Genomic DNA, 23,535 nt, shown 5'->3' on the forward strand with positions numbered 1-23,535 from the left:
TGTAATATATTGATATCTAAATTTGATGAGAGAGTTTTAAAATGGGATTAAAGAGCCAGGCATTGTTAATCTAAATGATTGTGTGTCTCCTGAAACTTCAAGAAACTGTTTGTGCCACCAGTGTTAATATACTTTACAGTTAACGTGCTTTCCAGTTCAATAAATATCACAGGACCAAAGAATTGAAGTGAAAAATTCAGATGTAAAGGAGTCAGCATAGCCACTATATGTTCAGAGAGATGAGAAACAGGAATGTGTGTTGAATATTTCTTTTTCTTTAATCTGAAGTTATAAAACGAACCTTGACAGTTTGAAGTGCCAAATGTCTCTGCTTTTGTTTTGGCTTTTCTGTATGTGTTGTTTTGTGACTTTTTTTCCCCTCTGAAATGTTAAAAATAAATGAAAAAGAAGAAAAAAGTAAGCATGTTTACAGTTCTTATTCCTCACAGAATGCAGAGTACCTGTGGGTGGCTTAAAGCAGCTGTTTCTTGTGGTTACCTAACTTTCTTCTTTAACATACAGAAAGAAAAAAAAGCCCAAAAAACCAAAAACCACAACAAGGCTAAATGTCAAATCTAAATGAAGCCAAGAAACCTTTTCTCTAGGTCACCAGCTCCTCTGGCCAAGTACATTTATTCTCTCTTAGGGCCATAATCTGTTTCAAAGAGCATTGATTTAGCCAATACTTATGCCAGTGCTGTGACCTCTTCTCCTGCAGGTGCAAACAAGTACCACAATGAAAGGCTTGGCTGCCTTCTGCATATTTTATCATCTTTTGCTGCAGTTTGTTCCTTTGGTGGCAGAGATGGCACAAGGAATCACTGCTGAAATGCTTTGGTGGTTTAAGCAAAGCTTCTGGCCTGGGCACATTCTGTTGGGTGGGCTTGGGAGAGGGAACCTGGACTGAGAGGGGACAGGGCAAGGAAAAGGTCTTCAACCATCTCAGCTAAATTCACCCAAACCATTCCTTCACCTCCTTAGCCATGTATAGAAAAGCAGGATGTTTTGTTCCAGTTTTTGCTTGTTAGCAAATCTGAGTATTTTTCTATGTGGGAAGATATAATTTCCAGCAAAAAAATATGTCATGAGGATTTCTCAGGACTAGCACAGACCTGGGCATAGTATGCCATGAGAGAAAGACATACATACTAATACCAACTGAAAATAATTAGTACCCCAGTGGTTACTGTTTGGTGTTTGTGGGTGTTTGTGCTTACTGTATTTCTTCCTTTCTACAGTATCTTTCATTTTGCAGTTTATGCATGCTAACGATGCATATATTAACGTCTGTGTGCCACAGGAAGGGTGTCCTAATTAAGCACACTGTAAGAAACTCTCTTTCTGGTCCAGTGAACAAGAAGAGATTTAGACAGTTCTCAAGAGCTCCAAGTGCTGAGTTGCATAAACTGGCCATCTTGAGGGGTTGTGAAGAAGCTCATTCAGTCACGTTCTGGGGTGCACAAGAGCAGCCAATCCCCAGAGTGTGCTCAGGCACCCATAGCCATGCAGGAATGTCAGGGTTGGGTGGGACCTCTGGAGACACCTGATCCACCTTCAGAGCAGAGCCTTGGATTATGTTAACCTTGCTGCTGCTTATGAACACGTTGTTAAAGGATAATGTACAGCTTTGTGATGCATTAATGCTGAATAGGAATAATCTCCTCTATGGAGCTCTCTTGCATGCTTCAGTCTTAATTGCAAGCCCTCCTGCAGGAAGAATGAAAATAATTAAAGCTGGTTTGAGTCTACTTTCCTTCTGTTGCATAACAGAGACAAATATAATTCTGTCAGTTCTGTGTTGTTACCAGAGTTCATTCAGAAATCAAAAGATGACAGTGTTTTTGTTTTATCATTATTTTTTAAACTCTTTGATGATACAATAATTTAGATAGAATGCAATTATCTTACTGCATTCAATTTTTTTCTCCCCACTGATTCAGGTCAATTATTTCAATTTCTAGAGGATGCATCATGTGGGTCTTCCCTTTCTTCTCAATCTGTGCCACATTGTTCTTCAAGGACAAGTCAGGGGAAGTAGAATAAAACAAAATGTAGTGGCAGCATTGCTTACTGTTTTGTTATCCTTTCGTGGTTTTAGGTGCCAGTGACTGACCCCAAATAGAAGAGTGGCTTTTCTGGAACCACTGTTCCTGGCTCAGAATAATGGATATAAAGGACAGACGGCACCGCTCTCTGACCAGGGGCCGCTGTGGGAAGGAGTGTCGCTACACGAGTTCCTCGCTGGACAGCGAGGACTGCAGAGTGCCCACTCAGAAATCCTACAGCTCCAGCGAGACACTGAAGGCATATGATCATGACACCAGGATGCACTACGGAAATCGAGTGTCTGACCTGGTGCACAGGGAGTCAGATGAGTTTCCAAGACAAGGTATGTTTAAAGTCAGAACTGGTTTCTTTTATGGTAATCCTCGGTAGACAGTCTCTGTTCCTTGTTAAAGCATCTCAGTGTTACAAGGAGTTTTAATGAAAGAACTGTAGGAGAATGGATATTATCTTACCATTATTTCCACTGCTTTGTGCTAAATAAGAAAGTTCTTTCTTTTCTCAGAGTTCTGGTACTTTTGAAATTCACAATTTGTAAATAAGGCAAACCGAGATTCACTGATCAAAATGTCTGATAGACACAAGTGCCATGACCCTTAACCAGAGTGTGTCTTTTGCACAAATCTTGGGGTTAGCCAATGTGCTAACTTGGTATTCTGTTTCCTAGGTTAATTTTGGGAATGAGAATGGCATTTTCACCTAAATGTGACTCTCTTTAACACAGTATCTGTACTGAAAAAAACAACTAAAACACTGTTACGGTAAAAACCCCCTATAGCCAACATACATTCATTATTCTTCACGGGCCTTGGAATTCCTTTTCTGTTCTTAAATGCTGTGGAATTGAACTGTGGGACTGGGAGTGCTGGCTCCTTTTACTTCATTTTGTCACTGCTTACCCATATTGCTTACCCTTGACCTTATAAAAACTGAAAGGAGGAAACCCATCTGATTTCTTTTGTAATTGGCTGTAATACATTATCGCAGCATTGAGGCCTAGAACTAATATTTGAAATAACCTGCCTTTGTAAACTGGTAAGCAAGAGGAGTAAGCAATCTCTTTTTTTATAAAATGGTTCTTGCTAGGTCCAATGGATTAATGAATTAAAAATGTAAGTGTTTTTAGTTGAAAAACCTGTAAATGTCCACTCTACACACATAGGTTTATTTTCATTCAGGTATGTGCTTGTCTCAATAAATTGTAAGCCTCTCTGCTGAAACCATTAGTGAACATTGCTTCATAGGAGCTGTGTTTAATCATCTGGCTTACTTGTCCAAATAGCCAGATTAAATTGGCATTCAATCAACAATTAGATAAAGGCATTTGAATTAAAAGCCTTGGTTTAGTGTCAGTTGAGAATCAGGTATGGTTCATACCAGGTAAGATACAGGCAGGCTTGAGGGATAAATGTATAGGTTTTGTGCCCCTCTCAATGGAAGGTAAATCTGGTACATAATTTAAATGCAGAAACTCTACTGGTTTGTGTATGTGCTTCTTGACAGCATGTGATAGTTCTCTGCTACACATTTCTAATGTTGTAACTCAGGGAATGGGAAGTTATCTCACTTGTGGAAATCATTCAATGGAAGGTCATTCCTTATACCTGATACCCTGTCATACATCTTGTTTAAAACATTCTGACAGCAGTCAGTGTCTGTCTTCACCTTTAAATCAAACTGTCTAATAATTAATGTTGATAATTAACCCCTTGTCTAATCCCTCGTTTCTCTGACATTTGTGTGCAGACATGTGGGAGTGTTTGCATTGTGCTTGTCTGTCAAACACCCAGTTCTGTTTTCTGGGGTAATCTCTGTTCTTGGAGGATCTTTCTTTGCTTAGAGGTGTTTACCTGTGATAAAGCATCAAAGTGCACCTCGAACCTCTGAGCTACTGGAGCCATTTTCACTGCAGTTTGTTCTGCTTTACTGTACAGGAGTCATCTAAATATTACTTTTCCCTATCAGGATGATTGATGCTTCAGCTCAAGTGCCTCATTTTAGTTTGCAGGTCATTATTCAGCATTTCATAATGGTCTTTTTCTCTTGATTACTGATTTGACAACTGTTCATCCTCCCCCTGCTCTTAATGTGTTCTTATCTGCCTTCCTTATGAAGGGGAATGCAAATTGTTGGTAACTGAATTGAAACACTCAGATTTTTTTTTTTATTGTTATTTTTTCCCCTACTAGTCTGTGGTGTTGTGTCTAAATAAATAGTGTTTATTTTAGAAAGCCAAAGTAATTTTTTTGTTAGATAATGAGCAGCAACTCCTTATTTTCCTGTTTTTAAGTTAAGTTTAGAAAGCAATTTTTTTAGAAAATAAGTTGGTATGATGATTCTTTGCATTTGAAAGCTGGATATTTTTCTGACTGAACAGTTTTACCGACATGAAATTTGAGATAATGTGACAAGTAGATCCAGATTAAGATTTGGTAGCTGTTCTCACTTTCTATATTAACATTAGATGGATAAAAATGTGGTTCATATAGTAGGAAGCTCTGTTTGTTACATCTCATGCATGCAGTTTCCAGCTGCAGACATCTAGTAATTTATACACTTAAATTTATTCTAACTTTGACTGGGTGTTAGGATGGGATTCAATTCTGTAGGAAATAAACATGCTTAAAATAAATAGTCTTTAGAGGCTTTTTGTTCTTCTATTAATAAAAAGCTTGACTTTTTTTTTAAGGAATTGTAGATCTTTTCCTCAGTATTTTGTCTCTTCTATTAGAAAAGCTAAATACTTTTGACTTACTGCAAAGTATTTGGTTTTACCATGGCACTGCAACTGCTCACACAGTTGTTTTGAGCTGCTCCTGGTGGCACATTTCTGGGTTTGGAAATCTGTTAAGACAAAGTTGCACTCATTCTGTTTTTGCTTACCAAGCTTTATCAGTGAAATACTAATTAAAAAAAAACCATATTCAGAGCTCAGAAGTCTGAAACAGTTCTTGCTGTGTTGCTTTCTTATTTTCCTTAGAGGGATGAAGGTTGTTCAGACTTAAAACAAGGTTTTAACTGCTCACAGTGACTGATAGGCTGCTACTTAGAGGCTACAGCCACTCTTACAGGTGCTTGGGCTGACCAGACTTTCTCTCACTGCTCATATTTCCAATAATACCAAGATGAGATCTTTGATCATCCTGTCATCAAACCTGAGTCATCCTCAACTCTTCGGTTAAAATTAATGTATCCCTTCCAAATTCAACTGAGTTTTGGAAATTACAGTTCTAATACTTCTTTCTAGAACCTGTGACCTTTTGAAAATGAAATGTTTTGATACATAGATTTGGATTAAAGACATTAAATAAGACTTTTTCTTGTATTCTGTCTGGAGTGAGAGCACATTCTTAGTTTTCCTTTGTCGTGCAAGGTTTTTGAGTGGCATTCTGCAATCTGTTGATTTTCGTTATAGCTGTACGGTTACATAATCAAAGGAAATTGGAGAAGCTTAAGGAGGAAGCCCTTAGCATGGAATCAGATGTAGGGTAGCTTGTGTGAGAAAAGGCCTCAAGGCAACTTTCCTGTTATAGCCAGGACATATACTCACTTCTCTTGAATCAAGGCTTACTTTGGTTTTAATGGTGACCTAAGAGAAACTCCATCCCAGTGTAAAATATTTATTAGGGTGAGACAACTGCCTTCTATTTCTCCTATCTAGAAAGCACAGTCTTATTGAGAAATAAAAAAATTATAATTTGTGTACCTTATTTAATAAAGATGCTGAATAAAACTTCCTTCCCTTACCCTCTCCCTCCCCAAGTCATAAAAGATGATAAGGTTCTTATTGTTAAGTGATTTAAAAACATGAAAGCACTTTTCATCTGTGCTCTCATCTGTGGTGAAGTTGTTAATAATGGAGCAATGTAGCAGCATTACTAGACTAGCAAATAAATAAAAGTACAAACCTTTACAGCAGTCTTCTGTAAGTATGCTTTTAGGAAAGGAAAAGGTAAGAAAGTTGAACCCATACCTAACACTCCTCCTCTGATTTATACTCTAATATCAGTCAAGTGCCCTTTTGAGCTGTAATAGCAAGATGATCTGATAAACAGGAATTAAACCAAAACTTTGTGTATATTAGATCTGAGTCACAATAAAAACCAGAAGGAAGTCTCTTTAGAAGTGGATTTTCAGGGAAACATCATGGGATTGACTTTCAATCTTTTGGGTACTTCTATTTAAATATGCATAAATTGTTTTCACTTGGTATTCTGTGGATTTTGTTATTTTTTGGGGTTGGTTTGTAATGTTTGGGGGCGTGTGTTGTTTTGATTTTTTTTTTTTTCTTTTGAGCAACAAGCTCTTTGGTTTGCAAATGCTGGCTTAAATCAGTTGTGATAATCTCTTCCTTCTCACTTCCCTTTCATTCCCCTTCCATCCTATTTTTTGCCATTTTAGCACTTTATATCTTCATCCATTGTGACTTTGCTGGGCGTGGTTGGGTGCTCAGACCATCTGGACTGACCATTGAGTCAGAGTGTCTGACAGAGACTTGCTGAACAAAGGTTCATCTTCATCTCTTCTCACCTGCTGGACCAGTTAGGAAGCCGTGATGCTGACAGAGGACTCCAGTAATAATTAATAACAACAGTGCTGGCAAACACAGCACTATTCTAATGTTAATATGTATCTGTAGAATAAACAACAGCTAGACATAATATGTGAATTCTCTGTACACACAGTTTCTCTCAGGGAATAACTTTTTATTCTTGGCAGTTTCTCTCAACTGATCATTATTAAAAATCAGCATTTATTTACAGTTCAAATTAGAGACTCAGAATGAAGGGATTTCTGATGCTAATATATAAGTATATATAGATTTATGGTCCTTTTAGTTCCTTTTTTGCTCCTTTATTTAGCTTTCAAAAAGAACTTCTATTTTTACTGCTTGTCTGCTGGACTCCTCATTAGTTGATGATTAAGTTAAACTAGGTTCTTTTTCTTTTAACCATTTTCAAAGTTACATGCACATTATGTAAACTACGTATAAAAGGATAACGTCTAAAAAGTAGGTGTTATCAACATGTAGTAAGCACAGACTGAATAAAAGAAAATTTATAAAACCTCAGGTCTACTCTAAAATAGGCTTAGTAACCATTTTCATGCAAATACCTTTTCAGAAGAACTTCAAAATTAATACAAATTATGCTTTCTATACTTCATAGTTTCAAATTTCTATCAAGCAAAAAGATCCCGTGCTTCAACTAAAGTCCTGTTTGCTCGTCTTGTAGTGCTGGGGCCTGACTGAGTGTAGAACAAAACCTTTTTTTTGTGTATTTTTTTCCCCTCATCCCTTTACTCTGCTATGTAATAGAATTCTAAGACTTTGGATCCTGAAAATGATAATTTTTGATCCTATAAACCCTTCTCCATTTTCTCATACACACATGTGCACACACTCTTCTAAGAAGTTTGTAATATTTACACACATCTGTGGATGTTCTTTCTCATATTAAAATCTACTGTAAAGGGAAATAATGTACTCCATGGAGATGACATAATAATTTTATTTTTAAAAAAAGGTATTTAAAATGAAAATAATTCTTGGTTAATTCTAATAATGAAAACGGCTAACATTGAGCAAATTGTGTAAATTTTTTCCACAGTCTACGTCTTCTTTTCTTCAAAAGGATCTGCAGTTCAACGGATATTTTTTAGGATCTGGTTTCCAGCAAGAAGTGTTTGGAAGGGAGACTGATTAGTTGTAAGTGTTCTCAAACTGGAAGATACTTAGATGCTTTTCTAATCCATCTGTTAACACTGAAATGTCGGATTTAAAAAGCTTTTACATTTGATCTGGATTTGAATTGGGCATCTCTGTCCCTGCATCCAAGGCATGATCTAGAAAATTATTCTTTAGATGTAGTCCTGAATTTCCGTTAGTGAATATCATTTTGTTTCTGTGAACTTGGGAGCCCCTCTAAAGCTTGTTTTTTGGGAAAGAGACATTAGGCCATTTTCCTTCTCCTCCTCTTTTCTCATAATACAGGTAGAAAGAACTATTTAAATAAAACGGAGTTCAGCAAATATTTAACTGACAACAGCATTTATTTTGGATTATACATTGTTGAACTCTCCAGTGCCACATGTTTTTAAGGTCTGCATCTTCAAAAAAAGTAAGGAAAGGATTAGATACTTGTATTTTAGTGGAGTGTGGGGAAGATGGGTTAAACACCAGAGGGTATTCACTGCTCCAATGCACAAGTCAGTTTTCAGTTCAAATGCCTTGGGGACAGGTTTAAGGTGTGTTTTTGTTTACTCTGTAATTGTCTTTTGTGCTTTATTTTTTTCCCCCCATGTTCTTTTGAAATGTCTTACTACTATGGACTAAATTTTAGACTCAGTGGACAGCTGGTTGATCTGTGGTGATGATTGCTGTGTTTATACTTGCTCTGTCCTCCCTGTTTGTTCTCCTAATACCTTCAATGGATTTTGTGATTTTTAGAAGCTTTTAAAATACTATAGCTGGACCCAAATGCACACACTTCACACAGTAAGAAAAACATATGGAAACTTTCAAACAAACAAAAACACCACCCAAAACTCATTGTCTTCCTTCGAGAACCACAGGGGTTTTGGAATTGAGTCAAAGTGCTGATGACCAATTCATTTAAAGCCTATAAGTCAGTAGAAAAACAAAATTATAAGGAAGTATAATTGGGTAAGCAGGGCCCAGCATTTGTTCTTTTTGTTTTATATTATTTGTCTCCGGATTCAGAGTTCCAGGTCAGAGGATCTACCAGTTTTGGCCTTCTATGGAGTTGCTCATTAACTTTCATCAGATTATTTCTGCATTGATCCCAGTAATCTGTCCTTGAATTAAGCATATTCTGAAGTTCTGGAAACATCAATAGACAGAAAATCTATGATTTCCACTGATTGGCAGTGACTGTGAGAATTCAGCCTCCATGTTAAAAGCAGATGCCAGCTTCTCTCTGGGTTTTGGAAACTGGCTTCGGTTTCTAGCCATTAGGTCTGGTGATGCCCTTTTCTGTGTTCTTGAAACACCCATGATACCCAGTGTTTTTCTGTACAGATTTAATTAGATGCTGCAGTTAAGTCTGTTCTGTGAACTGTCAATCTAAGTAGAGCTCTTCAAGCATCTGCCTGTATAATGTCATCTTCTGTCATGAATTTTGACTTAGTGGTTGTTTCTAAGCCCTTTCCTACCTTTTAGTTTATCTCTAATGGAAACAAAATATGCCACAGCAATACCCTGTATGCCCCAGTGATGTGGATAGACAGGTTGAAGAGACAGTGACTTGTATGAACACTATTTCATGTTTTTACATCCAACTTCAAATTAGCTTTTGCTGGTAGCAGTCAGTTCCTGTTGAGGTGCTGATTGATCCTTTAAGGTTCTGAAATGGTTTCAGAGTCCAGATAGCTTATTAGACAAAATAGCATGCAGATATCTTTATATATTGCCTTTTTTTTTTTTTTTTTCCATGTGAGTGCTTAGCTGGAAGTGACTTACAGTGAGTGCAAAAGTACATGTCTGTGAATGTAGACCATATTGGAAACAGAGATTTACTGTCCCGAAGTGTAATGCTTACTCAGCCATCTGATGAGATTTGAGCACTAAACAGTTTGAGAGGGATGCATAAAGCTGTTTTATTACAAGATGCTGTTATGAATTGTAGCAGCTTTCCTTATGCTATGCTGCTGTTGCCAAACAAGTTGCATGAATGTAAGCAGTTTTATTTGTGATTACTTGCTTACATTTTCCTTAGAATAGTTGGGTTATAGCTGTTTGTGATTTCTGCTCCTCCACTGGTGGCAATCCCTACCTCCTGTTTAATTCAGAATGAAAAGATACCTTTTTAAAACTGTTTGGAGAAAAGCCTCTCTGAGGAACGCTACTGCTAATGTGTGAGGTGGAGTGGGGCTCAGATGTTTGTGTGTGTGGTAGAATCTAGTTAAAAAGGATGCAGAAAGCTCTGCAGTTGGCTGTTTCTTCATAATTCAGTGAAAAGTAAAGAGATTTCATTTTAGCTGAATTTAAGCCAGTCCAGAAATTAGAGAAATAAATCACTCACGTAAAGAAATGTTTTGGGAAATACAGTACTTAAGACCTATACTGTTTTCTAAACTTTAGTCAAAACCTGGATGTTACAACTGAATTTAACACTTGAAACTGTTCTTGACAGAGCAGTGAAGGCGGTTCCCGTTGTCTTGCTTATGAGCAGCTACAGTTGCTTTTGATGATACTGCTGAGCTCTGTTTTCCTGATGACAATCAAGTGTGTTCCTTATGACAATCACTACTTTAACAAAGATACTTGTTTGAAGTAGATTGCAAGAGAAGAACAGTTTGATCATCAATGCTGAAACGTCTCTTCAGTGTAGTTTGTCCAGTGTAATTCTGAATGTCAAGTCTTGGTCATCTGTTGATTGCTACGGAAGATTCTTCCTCTTAAAAAAAAAAATTGCTTGGAAGATCTTCCCAATATCTATCTGTTTTATTCTTAGCATTGCTCTTGCTATCCAAGTTCTGAGCCCAGGTATGCCTTGCCAATCCTAGTATTGTTAGACATCCTTTAGGTATGTGTCCATCACTCTCATATTCCTCCTTTCCTTATCACCTCATTATCCACTCTTAAGTTTGGAATCTTGGAGTTGCTGTTTGCTGTGTTTCTTCTCTTGGCATGTTATTCCAGTATATTCATATGTCACCTAAACCTCATGGAAATTTTCCTGTACAATGGGTTGACACTGAGCACTGCAGCTGAGGGGTTTTGGTTTGGCAGTTCCACCAGCACTTGTAGAATAGAAAGAAATGTCTAACGTTGAGGCAATTTGAACAGCTAGTTCAACTGTATTTTTTCCACTATTCCACATGAAAAAGATAAAATAGCAGGTGGTCAGTTTTTACCTAGAAGTGAGCAAGTTGTCTGCTGTCTGTGGAAACAAGTTGAAATTTTGATTATGAAACTGATATGCATAATCATATTTGATTATATGAAATGGTAAAGGCTCACTTGCAGGATGAGTCAGTTCAGTATAACTTTGTCTTCTCAAATACATTAATCAACTCAATTTGTTTAAATACTGAAGTAAAAATTATCAGTATTTTAGGTTTTGCTACTTAAGCCAGAAGCAATGTTAGTCAGATAATTAAAAAAAAAAAAAAAAAAAAAAAAAAAAAAAGACCATCATGTAGGACAAATTGCATAAATGTTATTTCTTCAAGCAAATGGCCACTCTGTGGTAGCTGGTCTAGAACTGTATACCCACTTTTTAAAATTACTTCCAGTAGAGTACTGTGTTTTAAGGATGGCAGTTCAATATGGCATATGAAATATTATAAATATAATATTAATATGTCACGTTATGTAGTTAGAGTACCAAAAAAACCTTTTATAGATGGTAGTCAATTTGATTTCATAGCAATATCTGATTTTCTTTTGAAGTTTTTTGGTCCCTAAGATAGGCATTTGAATGATATTGAAGAAAAGCTGAAATGGTACTTAGTCTCTGTGGGGGAAGTATTACCTTTGACTAAAATTATTCACAATGTGCTAAAAGTTTACCACACAAAAAGTGATTATGTGGACTTCATTCTTGCTTAGGTAATCTTACCAAAGAGAGAGGCAGAAAGAGTAGTATTAGTCACATAGTTTCTCTTTTTGGTGGGTTGGGTTTTAGTTTCTACTGTGTCTGCTAAACTTGCTGCAAATATATTTTGACAGTAATATTAAAGTCATTACAGCAAATAAAATTTTGTGTATGACTAGGCAACTAAGTGTGTGTGCTCCTATTAAGTTCGTTTCTAAATTCTTACAAAAATAAAACTCATAAGGCATTATTACCAGTATGTGCTTCAAGCACTGAATTTATAAAGTAGATGGTTAATAATATGAGGAATGATATATCACAGCTGTAATGCCATGTCTTCCAAAGTTAATGAATACTTACAATTTTCATAATGAAAAATTAAAATAAGGTTAAAGTGGTTTATAAGACTGCCTACAGATCCAGCAGAAGTCTAATTAGACGAAAGAACATTAAATTTGAGGGACTTGGAAATATATATTACCTGGTATTATATATGGACTAAAATCCTGCACTTGTATTTAGGATTGTTCAAATGTGGACGATTCAACCAGAACACAGCACAGAAAAATGAAATGGTATTTGCTCTCTGAAATCACTGTGTACACAACAGATTGTGGGTTTAGATGTCTTCAGCACTTCAGTTATGTGAGTCTCTCTTATTGACTCAGTGCAACAATCTCTCATCTGTGTTTGCCTGTTTCTTTACCATTTCTGAAGTAAAATGAGCCTTTGTGCTTGTTTTTCCTACTAACAAAGCGTAATGAAGCTTTCGTTACTGTGCCGTGGCGGCTCTGGGGCAGCTGCCACAAAGCCACGCAAATGAGGTGCTGGTTTAAGGTCTGTTTGAAAGAGGCCACTGCCTGCAGCTGGTTGGTTTTGAGAGATGGTACCACACAGGTGAGGCTCAGCTGCATTTTTAGAACTCACCCTCAAAGAAAACCTTGAACTTCCATGGTGGTGTTTGGCTTCAGAGCACAAGAAGCTGCTGTGACGTGTTCCGTGTTCCTGTCTCGGGGCAGGGGTGGGAAGTGTGAGGCACTGCTGGAAGAGGTGAAACTGCCTTCTCTTCCTACAGGTGTTTGCCCAGGCGGGAGCTGGGAAGACTGACAACATAGAAACTGAGATGAGCATTGTGATACTGCACTTCCCTGAACTTGTTTTTCCGTTTTGTGTAATGCAGAGTGACTGTAATTGAGAGTGTATTTGGAATAACCTGCCTTTGTGGTTATCAAATATGTCAGCTTTGCTTTTCACGTTTGTTTGTCAGGTTTGTAACTCTTATAAGCTGTTATTGCACGACAGACTCCTCCATCTTAATTTCAGTCTCTTAAATTCATCTTCTTCCTTCATTTTTTTGACAGCATAACAATGTTACACCTTGATCCCAGTGTATCTATCCCACAGGGGGTTTGCTGTGTGGTGTTTTTTGTGGCCATCGCTACACTAGCAGAACAGTTCTTGTTAACAAAATTCCTCTGAAATATTGTTTTAGAGTGGATTTTTTGTTGATCTCTTTTCTCATTACATCTACAACTTGCAAAAGCATAATGGAATAGAATGTATCTCGTTTTTCTCCAGCATCTCTCTTACTCCTGAGGATTTCAGTATCCAGTTTAAGGAACTGTATACGAAAAACTGTTTCAGAAGTGTGGCAACTTATTCTCTTAACCATACAGATGTGATGTTTATATAACAGAAACTTTGGCATTTCAAAACATGATGATGATCTCTAGAATAAGATGGCAAAGGAAGAACTTGGAATAAACAGAATGACGTGAGAGAATAAAGAAACCTGAAGTTGAGGTGATTTTTACAGTTGTAATATTGTGTTGTAAGATATAAAAATATTGATTAAGAGTACTGATTCAGTTATTTAATCTAAAGTATCCATTTGCTCAACTGTGGAGTAGTGAAGAATAGAGATTTAATTTAGATTCAATTTTTTTCCTGAAAATTTTGATTTTTTGTATCATATGGTTTTGAATTAGAATTTAATTAAAATTTAATTTAAATTTAATTTAAATTATTTTAATTACCCCACCATCATGGTTTTTTGTATCCTTATTGTTTATAGTTGGAGCGGGTGAAGTTGATAATCCTTTTCATAGAATGGTTTGGATTGGAGGGGACATTAAAACCATCTCCTTCCAAGTCCCCTGCCACCAGACCAGGTTGCTCATACTCCATCCAACCTGGCCTCAGAAATTTCCGTGGAAGGGAACCACAGCTTCCCTGGGCAACCTTTCTATTTAGAAGAAGAGGGAGTGACCATTCCAGATAATAGAGAAAATACAGTTCTTAGTGTTTGCCAGGCATGGGAAAGACTTGTTTACTTGTGTTTGCACCAGGGATGTACAAACCAATAAATGGCTCAAACTGATGGAGATTTACCTTAGATCCTCTTCAGGTGGTGGAAATAACGTGCTGCAAGAGAGGAGTTACGCTCGCATATCAAAAAATGCTGCTGCAGAGATGCAGAGTAAATTTCCACAAACGATTGAATAAATTAAGCCCCTGGACACGTTTATGGTACTGTTTTCAAAACAGAAATTAAAATCCATGTCTCTGGAGGTCGTATGACTACTTAGCAGGGAAACAGACTCAATGTTCTTGGTAGCGTCAGTGAATACCAAATACGCTTTTTAAAAAATAAGATGTATTGTACCTCATATGTTCACTACATTTAGCAGTATAATTTGCTTAATGCTCTGCAATATTTCTGAAAAAAAAAGCCAAATTGTTTGGCTTGAATTCATCTTGTTCATATGTAATAAGATGACTAAAGTAAGTACTTCATTTATTTTTTGCTCTTGTAAGGGAATGTCTTACAGAGATGATGCATCTCAGAGGCCTTTATCACTTCATCTTTCAAGACAGAGAATGAAGTTGTGCTAAATCTCTGCACAAACTTTACTTCCTACAGCCTTTTTACTGAAAGGTGTTTTTCTGTAGTCAGCAGCTCCAAGAACTGAGTTCTGTGGTTTGGTCCTGCACTTGGTCTTTGGCAGACACAAACCTCCCCATGAAAGAACCAAAAGAAAACTTTTAGCAGGGTGAGCAGCTAAAGGAAGAAGTAGACCCTGTTGCATGAGAGGGCACACTGTGATTTCTTATCATTTAACTTCCTCCTGTTCCACTTATAAGCATTTTTCTACGGACTATCTTAAATTCCTTGTGACTCCAGGTTGTAAATTAACATACGGCATAATCTGAAATGCAGATGAGGGGAGAGAGGGCACTTGTGGAAAGTGGCTTCTTGTCTTACTGTCAAGGAGACTGTTATGCTTGAAGTTTTATATTTCTGCTGAAATCCACAGATATTTTTGGATATGCAGGTGGTAGAGTGTGTCTGTCAAATTTTCTATTTTTTTTTTTTCTTTCAATGAATTCTTTGCAAGAATCTTGGCAAAATATTTTGAATGCATTTGTGGGGTTTTTTCCTTTTTTCCTTCTATATTCACTGTTCAATTACACCTTTTTTTGGATTTTCTTATCTCAGTGGTCCTTTCTTAAAGACTTCTAAGATGTGTAGAAGGATACTGGTAAATAAAGACTTGTAAAATCACAGAAAAAAAAAATAAATCTAGTGAATTTAGTAGAAGTGACAGTATCTTCTGTGTTGAAAAGGCAGAGTAAGTTTTGAGATGTAAGGATTGACGTGGAAGAGAGTTACCAAGATAAAGAGAAGATGAACAAGGCTGGTCAGGAATAGTGCTGAAAGAGGCTAAAGAAAAAAAGATGTCATTGTGGGCTTTTCGGTGCCAGCTCTGGGCAGAAGCAGCAAGAAGAGAGAGCATTACTAGAACTTTAGGAATGAGCTCTTATCTAAATCAATATTATACTGAGATACAAAAAAAAAGTATACCGGGGTACCTGAGTTTATTGGAGGCAGAGTCAGTGTACGGTGCTTCATTCATTGCTCAGACTGTGCTGAGCACACCAGGCAGTGTTTGCACAGCCCTGGATGGATTTGGAATTGTGCTTGTGGCGTCATCTTTCCCCACCTAAATTTTCCTTTTTCCCCACAGTCTGTATTTGTCGTGTGTGACTGAACTCTGAGAGACTGGAGCTTGAAGTGCTATGCTGATGCAGGGCCCCCTGCCTATTTTAATTCTTTTTCCTTCTAATAATTAACCCTTGATTATACATATATACCAGCCATGGTACATCTGAGTTCTCAGTAAAAAGCTGTCACTTTATTTTTTAGCATTTTCATTATGACATCGTTAATGCTTGATTACAATGATTTTGGGTGTGTTTGGCCACCACTACTTCCCATGGATTTGAATTCTCACTTTACAGTTTTCTGATGTTGGGGCTGTGTTAAAGCAAATGTCATTTTCCTAATGGGAAGTGAAATTTCATGTCAGGAGGACATGCATGTGCTGAGCTTGGCTTTATTTCTTCCATAAGAATGTAATATTTTATTCTTCTAGATAGTGTCATATATATTCATACCATAGTTTTATGTATATAATTGCATTTTCTATTTATTTTATATAGACATCATTCTTACCTGCAGAAAGCAACTGTTATTGTATTTTCTGACAATGAGCATTTACTTACTGAGAAAATAATTTTTACTTTCAGAGCTTTTCGATTAGAAAGGAAGAAAAGCAAACTGATTATTATGAACTATAAAATTATTCAGTACTGAATACCAGTAGATAATCCAGGGCACTTTAAGATGCAGTTCTTTTTTCATCTATTTAACAGGCCTCTAAATGATAATGAACTTGTCTTGATGTGCATGTTAATTTGTGGTGAAAGCTGGTAAATGAGAAGTTACCCAAGATTTAAAGTCTAAGAAAAACAACTTGAAATGCCTCTGCTTCATCCTTTATGTAGCTAAAAATGTTATAAAATGGAAGAAGACAGAGGTGAAATGCTTATGAGTGAAAAATGTCTCGATTTTAAGTAATTCATAGGTTTTTTTTCCCAAAGAGAACAAAAGCTAAGATTATATGTGTCATTCTGATGTACCAAATCCTATTGAAATAATTGAGATGTTTGGGTTTTGTTATTTTTTTGTCTTACTCTAACTCACATATTATGCCAGTGGGATAAATTATGTTGGTTCATTCCCATTTTACAGACAAAGTGCATGAGAAAAAAGATTAAGTGAGTTGCTCAGGGGCATGAATAACATTGTGAGCTGAAAAAAGCAAAAAAATCTTTGCACTTAGATTAGTAATCCATTTTTATTTGTATTAGCTAATATTTCCACTGTTGTTTTTTTCCTTCCCTTTCTGTTGTCTGTGTAGCATGTATTCTTAACTAATCAGAAATTATTTTATGAGCTTCTCTGATTAGTGAAACTTCGAGCCATCAATCACAAGGGAGAGTTCCACTTCAGTTAATTCCATGTGTCTTGTCTCCATCTAATTTTCTGGTATTTCTGGAAAATACATATTGCCTTTATCCATCACAAAAACGTAATAATAATTTAGAAAAATAAAGATTAGAGTGCCTTATTTGTTGCTACAAAATAGAATTAAAAAATATGAAGGTGAAGTCAAAGACATGCTTTTCCTGGGTTTTATTAACACAGGAATTACCCCTGTTCAAGCAGTTTGACAGCTTTATTAATATAATTTATTTAATAAAGATGTCTGAAACTGCTGGATTGGGGAGAACAAAAGACAGTCAAAGAAATAGGGAAGGTAGGCATCAAGAGAGACAATAGTGAAGGCTCAATGAGGGCTCTCAAACCTTAGATATGAGATGTGAAATAAATGGGAGAAGGGAAAAAGAGGAAATACGACCTGAATTTGCAAAAATTTTTGAGTGAGTCATCTAACTTTGACTTACACGTGTGAATAACATCTCAGAAGTCAGTGATAACCATGTTATCACTGACTTTATTTCATTGTGAATCCAAGTTTATTATCTCCCTAGGGTGACTCCTAGAAAAATGTCAATAGTACTTGACTGAGCATGTTTGGAGACTTTGCTTTTTTGGCTAAACCCAGGATTCACTATGGAGGATCTTTTCCAGAGACAGAATTCTTTATTGATTCTCTGAGTGTTACTCTGAAAATTGACCACAGTCTTCATGACAGTGGCACTCTCTTACTTGTGGGTGTCCTGTGGTGCCAAGAGATCTAATAATAAATCAGTTTTCCATTAGGAAAAGGCCAGAGGTGAAGTGCAGCCCCTGAGAAGCACATGGATCTCCTTGCTTCATGAGGAAAGAAAAGAGGCCATGTTTACCATGGCATGGATATGGCCCCCTTCACACTGGGAAGGTCTGGCACAAGATTTTCACCCACTCTTGGTCTGTCTCAGAGGAATTTTTGTCATAATAGTCAATGAGTTCCTTCATGGTTGAAGTGCACAAGAAAAAATATGTTTGGAGTGTGCTGTTGTGGTCACTTGATTCTTTCTAATACTGTTATTGATAGCAATTTAGATTTCTTGTACCAGTATAATTTGCAGTTCAATGAGCAACTTTTGTAGTGTTCAGCAAAAAAATGAAGTAGCTGAGTCTTCTAGATGGGCTTATTCAGATTATACTATCCTTCTAAGCACTGTAAAAAAAAAAAAACCTGAAACAAGATGATTTTCTGGTTTTCTGAAATTCAGGGTACATCTCCCTGTCAAAAAGAAACATTCCTTTTAGAAGCTTATGGAGCCAACCTTGATTTAAAACATGAAGTTTGAGTTTGTTTTTGTCCTTCTTTGGTCAATAATCCTTCTCTCTTCTGATCTGTTACGTGGAGGGTAATGGTAGGAATCTCTTCTCTGTGTGGTACTTCAGTATATTCACAAAGCATGACATAGCTAAAATATGGGCTAAATATGCATGTATGGATTATATGTGTGGTGGCCAGTCTGATCTGTCTGTGGGGAGGAGTTTCCTTGTCCATCCATTTATATTGAGAAAGCAAGAATATATGAGTTATCCTCAGGTAACTTTTCAGCATTTGATAAAGTCTTTAGAATTCATGGAACTTTAGAAAAAATGCATGCAAGAAGTATTTTAAAATCCAGGTAATTTGAAATGTTCATGGTTAAACAAAAACACCCCATTCATACGTAATCCAATTAATTTAAAAAAATGTTCATAGAAGTTGAAACATTTTACATGGAGACAGTGCTTGTAATTATCAGTGCCACCAAGAAAATTAAAGTATAGGTGTATCTAAATGAAGACAGTGAGGAGAAAAAAAAAAAATCATAGGAGTTTAAAATAGTAGTTAAACTGCATTAATTCACTTTGTGGACACTCTTATTCATTATTTTGGTGACCTTACTTCAGTTTCATTAGTTCATTTTTGGTAGTCATTACATCAAAGTAAAGCTATTACATTTCTAAAAATCAGTGTTTGTATAGGTATACTTAGTAGTTTAATCTTTACTTTTTAACTTTTTGGGGTTTGTGCACTTAAACTCTAGCCCAGATACATTCATACAGATAATCAAGTTTATAAAGATCCTGGTTGTCAAACGTTCCAAGGCAGCAATTCCATGCACACGTCCCAACAGAAGTCAGGCTCCCATTCCCCTGTAACAGTTGTGGCTGCGACTGTTTGGCTACAGAACTGGTCTGGTGTCACAGGGTGGGGGCCAAATATTTGTTCGGGTGCTTGCAAATAATAATGAAATGTGTTCTGAGTAACTAAATGTCCAATAAGTAATCACTTTAATGGCACTGCTCCATGAAGGGGATATGTTCTGACACATTTTATGTGACTTTTGATGATGATTTTTTTTTTATTCAGAACATATATTACAAAACTGAAATCTAAGTCAGAGTTCTTTGTCATGCCCATTATATTGTAATTTACCATTAATTTCTCTTTTAGCCTGAAAAAAAAAAGCTTGTTACTCTCAGTTTGGAGGTGCCATTAACAAATTCAGGTCCAAGGGTCACTGCCTCTTTTCAATTCCTGTACATGAAGAAGAAGGAGTCAAAGCACATCTGATCCAGTCTACATAAGTTAGGACTTTTGTGTAAAACAGTTGTAGGTTCACAGCAGCCATTAGCTTGCTCTTCCCTAGCCAGGAAACTTTGTCCCAGAGAAGGTCAGGCTGTCGTAGGAGGGTGCAGAAGTCAACTTTATAGTTTAATACTGACCTCCCTCTCTTTTCTGTCTTGAACCATCCTCTTCATGATGTGTGGTATCATATAAGTGGTATGTTGTGGCTCATTTTTTATGTTTCTGCTGAACTGGACCAAGAGACTGGAATTATGTAGCTGCTTTTTTTCCAGCGTTTCTTCTGCTGGAATTGTGTTTTCCTTGTGTTTACAGTTTTTTGATGCACAGGGCAAGGGCCGTTTCAGTCCAGGTGAATGTGATGTAGCTGTTCACAAAGTGACTGTTTCTGCACCATGCTGCCTTTAAAATGGATGTTCGGAATTTAGCTGAAATGTGACCTTTGAGTAATGGTTAATCTGAGTAAAAATTAATCTAATGGATATTTTTTCATACCAGGGTTTCTTTTAATTCTGAAGCAGGAGGGAAGGTTTGCACAGTGCTTGGTAAGTTTCCTCCCCCACTTGAAAGGATTGCAGGTTAAACGGGAAGGGAGCCAACTCCTGGTTTCATGTCGTTGCAATTTCAACTGGACTGTTCCTGTCAGGTTATAGCAGATATTGTCATACGTAAATGGATTCAAATCAAATAGAAATTACTTTAGATTTTTTTTTATATGGGTGTAATTCACAAAGCTGAGTCCCTATAAAATCCTATTAAATTCTGAAGTCTTTTTTTTCACATGTACTGATACATAGAGCATTACAAGCCTTCATTTTTTTTTTGTAATGGGAAAATGTTTGGGGAGATAAAACCATAAGCTGTAACTGATCAAATGCTGGCAGATGAGGATTTTGTTTCCTAGTTGATTCACCTCCCTGTCCTTTTTTTAGGCTTGAGAAATCACTTAGAGGTGGCTTGAGAGTAGAATATGGCTCACTGATAGGGAGGATTTTGTGGAATTTATGGTGAGAAACTGAAAATGTGCTTCAACAAGTGAGAAAAAACAAGGGGAGTAAGGAGAGGAGACTGAGGTGTGGGAGCAGATGTGTTTTTACTTGGGTCCATCCAACCATTAATAAGCTCAGATTTGAGTCCTACTGGACTTTAATTAATAGCCCTCTGCTGGGAAACATAGACTCACTAAACCAGTGGTTAGGAATTCCAAAGAAAAAGAGCTAATCTGACAAGTATTATCTCTACAGGCATACAGAGAAATAAATGCTTTGTTGTAAGAAATACACTCTAACTGATCTGTGACTTTCCTTGCTAAAGCAACAGCCTAGGGAGGTTATTTTTGACTCTCAAAATGAGTGCTGTACTATCATTGCTGCTCTCTGTGCTGCAGCTCACAAGGCTTGTTTCCTAATGTAATTTTACCTATAGAAGAAATTGAGTAAGCTGTTCTTGAAGTTAGCATCATGGAATGAAACAGATATGATCTGGGATTTCGTAGTGTTACCAGGGTTTACCTATAGTAGGAAAAAAATCAGAATACTTGGTAATTTCATCTTGATGAAATCTCTACCACTGAGTCTTGACTAGTAAACACATAATACTCTATTTTTGTAACTGAAGATGGTGTTCTGCCTGCCTGGCTTTACAGCTCAAGTAAGGCAGGACTCTGGGTAGGCTATATTGACTATAACTGTATCATGCACATGAGATGAAGGAAATTCACCCCTATATGCTTATTCTTTTACAATACCTTTAAAATTCTTTTAAGAGGAGAAAAGATTGAATTTATTCTATTAAGAAATTGCGTAGTGTATTTTCTCTTTGTGCTTTCTTTTTGCAGAATATTTTCCCTGTGCTTTTTCATATTTAGAACATGTCTGAGTTGGAAATGGAAGCCTAAAGGTTTTTCTGACAAATTGCTGAGGTCTATTAATTTGTATGGTTCGTTTGTGCTCTCCATAGTCAAGCAGAATTTGCTGGTGCATACTTTGATTGTGTCGGAAATGCAGTTTTATTTTAAAGTGATATCTAGCCCCTGTAATATTTTTTTCTATCAGTGTCAATGTATTTGGAAGACTGAGTCCCTGTAAGGTTGAAAAGAGTCACTTCAGGAAATAAAAATGAATTGTATGTGAGGAGTTTGTGAAGAGAAGCTTCAGTGGCTGGTGAAGGCTCTTACAGGAGTACTGAGGGGAGGAGAGGAGCTGTTTAATGCCAGCTCTTCCTGTAGCCTGTCAATTTATTCATGCAGTGGACCTTGCAAGCCCAATCCACAGATGCTATTTTCTGCTCCTTACTGAATAAAACTCAGTGCTGGGTCCTGAGTGTAAAGATTAATTAGTCAGTGAGTGTTAAAGGTCTGTTAAAGCCATTATGGTGTGTGTCCACAGAGACAAATAGGGGCTATAAAACACTGTGTTCGAAACCTAATTTTACATGTGTATTTTTCATTAATAATAATGATGGTAGTAATAATTATGGTCTTTTCATTCTGAAAGCTCTCCAAGGACTAAATGCATAGTGCAGTGCATACCTTGTAGGAAGGATCATGCTTTCCATCACTGAAATGCAGGCTGTCAGAAGGCAGCCTTCGAGTGATGTGGAGCTCAGGCTGTTGTTGGCCATTGCTCAGCTGTGCAGTGCAGCTCCTCCAAAGAAGCTTCTTGTGTCCAAAACTAATTGTTTCCTGAGCTGAGGGGCTAAAATGTGTATGTCACTGTTGAAAATGGCAATCAAAGAAATGTGTACAGTTATCTGTATTCTACCTTTTTTTTTTTGTTTGTTTGACTTCACAAACATATCCTTCCATTTGGTTGCCAGCTTTCAAATAAGCTTGGACTTACAACATTGTTGAATGCTTGACTTTTTATCAGAAATTTTTAGCTAAGATAATAATTTTTAGCAATTGGCATAAATGGGAAGAATTTTTTTGTAAATATAAACATATGCATGAGTTGAAAATACTCTTGCTCATTTCTCAGGACTAAGCTGCAACTGAAAATGGACATCAGCATTACCAGCACCTTCAAAAGTGAAATGTTCCCCTTTGCATATTTTGCAGAGCTCTGTGGGGTTTAGTGGCATTTTTTGTGTATATTTTTGGTTTTTGGAAAACCGGTGAAGCTTAAGGGAACTGAGATGAGTGAACTATCAGATAAACACTTAAAACTGTTCCAGCATGCAAATCTAGAATTGATTATAATACTTGTAAGAGTATTCCTTCTTTTCTTAGAATGAGACTTAAGCAGGGAAGGAAGCCGCTATAGATGTTCCCAAAATTTGGGTTTGTTTACCCCATTATGTCCAGCTATGGGGTAATTGTTTGATTAACACAACCCTAATTTACAAAACTGACTATATATATTCTCTATCTGGTTACAAATGAAGAAAATTGTCAACATGATTGGAAGGGAACTTCCTGTTCTAGTTTGGACACTTGCTTTGTACAGTGTTTTCATCACAGTGCCATACTTGGATCAGAAGATGCCAAGATATATTAGATCTGAAATACAGAAGAAAAAAAGATTGTGTTTTTCATGTAAAAGCAATGGACTGTCAGGTCAGATTCCCATTGTTTTTGTCAGAATGCTTTCCAGACTCCTTGTTACGCACTGACATCTTAGAAAATCTAAAATATTTGCTGTTTCCGTCCAGCAGTGGAGGGAAGAACTTGCATTCATCAGTGTGTGCAGAAGTGTTCTGGGGTTTCTTCCTCTCTTTGAGGTTGTCTAACTCCTGCAGTGTTTAAGGGAAGTTGTAGCGGGTTCGGTTTGTAACCGGGCGGAAACACCAATTTTGTGTAGTGGTTTGGTCCAAAATACTCATTACTGTTTATCTTCTGTGAGATAAGAATTAGCAGAAATGCAAAGCAGGCACCAAACTTGAAAGAATATAAAGAAGTTTATTAACAGACCTAGAAGAGGAAGAAAAAAAAAATTATACCACACCTTCAGAACTCTCCTCCTCCCTCCACC

At 36.8% G+C, this 23,535-nt stretch overlaps 1 protein-coding gene across 3 annotated transcripts in view; it reads left to right on the plus strand.

The window, feature by feature from the left end:
• The window catches only part of TENM2 (teneurin transmembrane protein 2), a 742,100-nt gene that overhangs the window by 251,692 nt on the left and 466,873 nt on the right, over nt 1–23,535 (plus strand). For all 3 annotated transcript variants that reach the window (XM_032124698.1, XM_032124699.1, XM_032124697.1), the window contains one exon: nt 2,099–2,389. In XM_032124698.1, the coding sequence (XP_031980589.1) occupies nt 2,164–2,389 (226 nt within the window). In that variant the 5' untranslated portion in view covers nt 2,099–2,163. The remainder of the gene's footprint in view (nt 1–2,098; nt 2,390–23,535) is intronic.

This window comes from Corvus moneduloides, chromosome 15 (genome assembly GCF_009650955.1).
Source record: "Corvus moneduloides isolate bCorMon1 chromosome 15, bCorMon1.pri, whole genome shotgun sequence".
Lineage (NCBI taxonomy): Eukaryota > Metazoa > Chordata > Aves > Passeriformes > Corvidae > Corvus > Corvus moneduloides.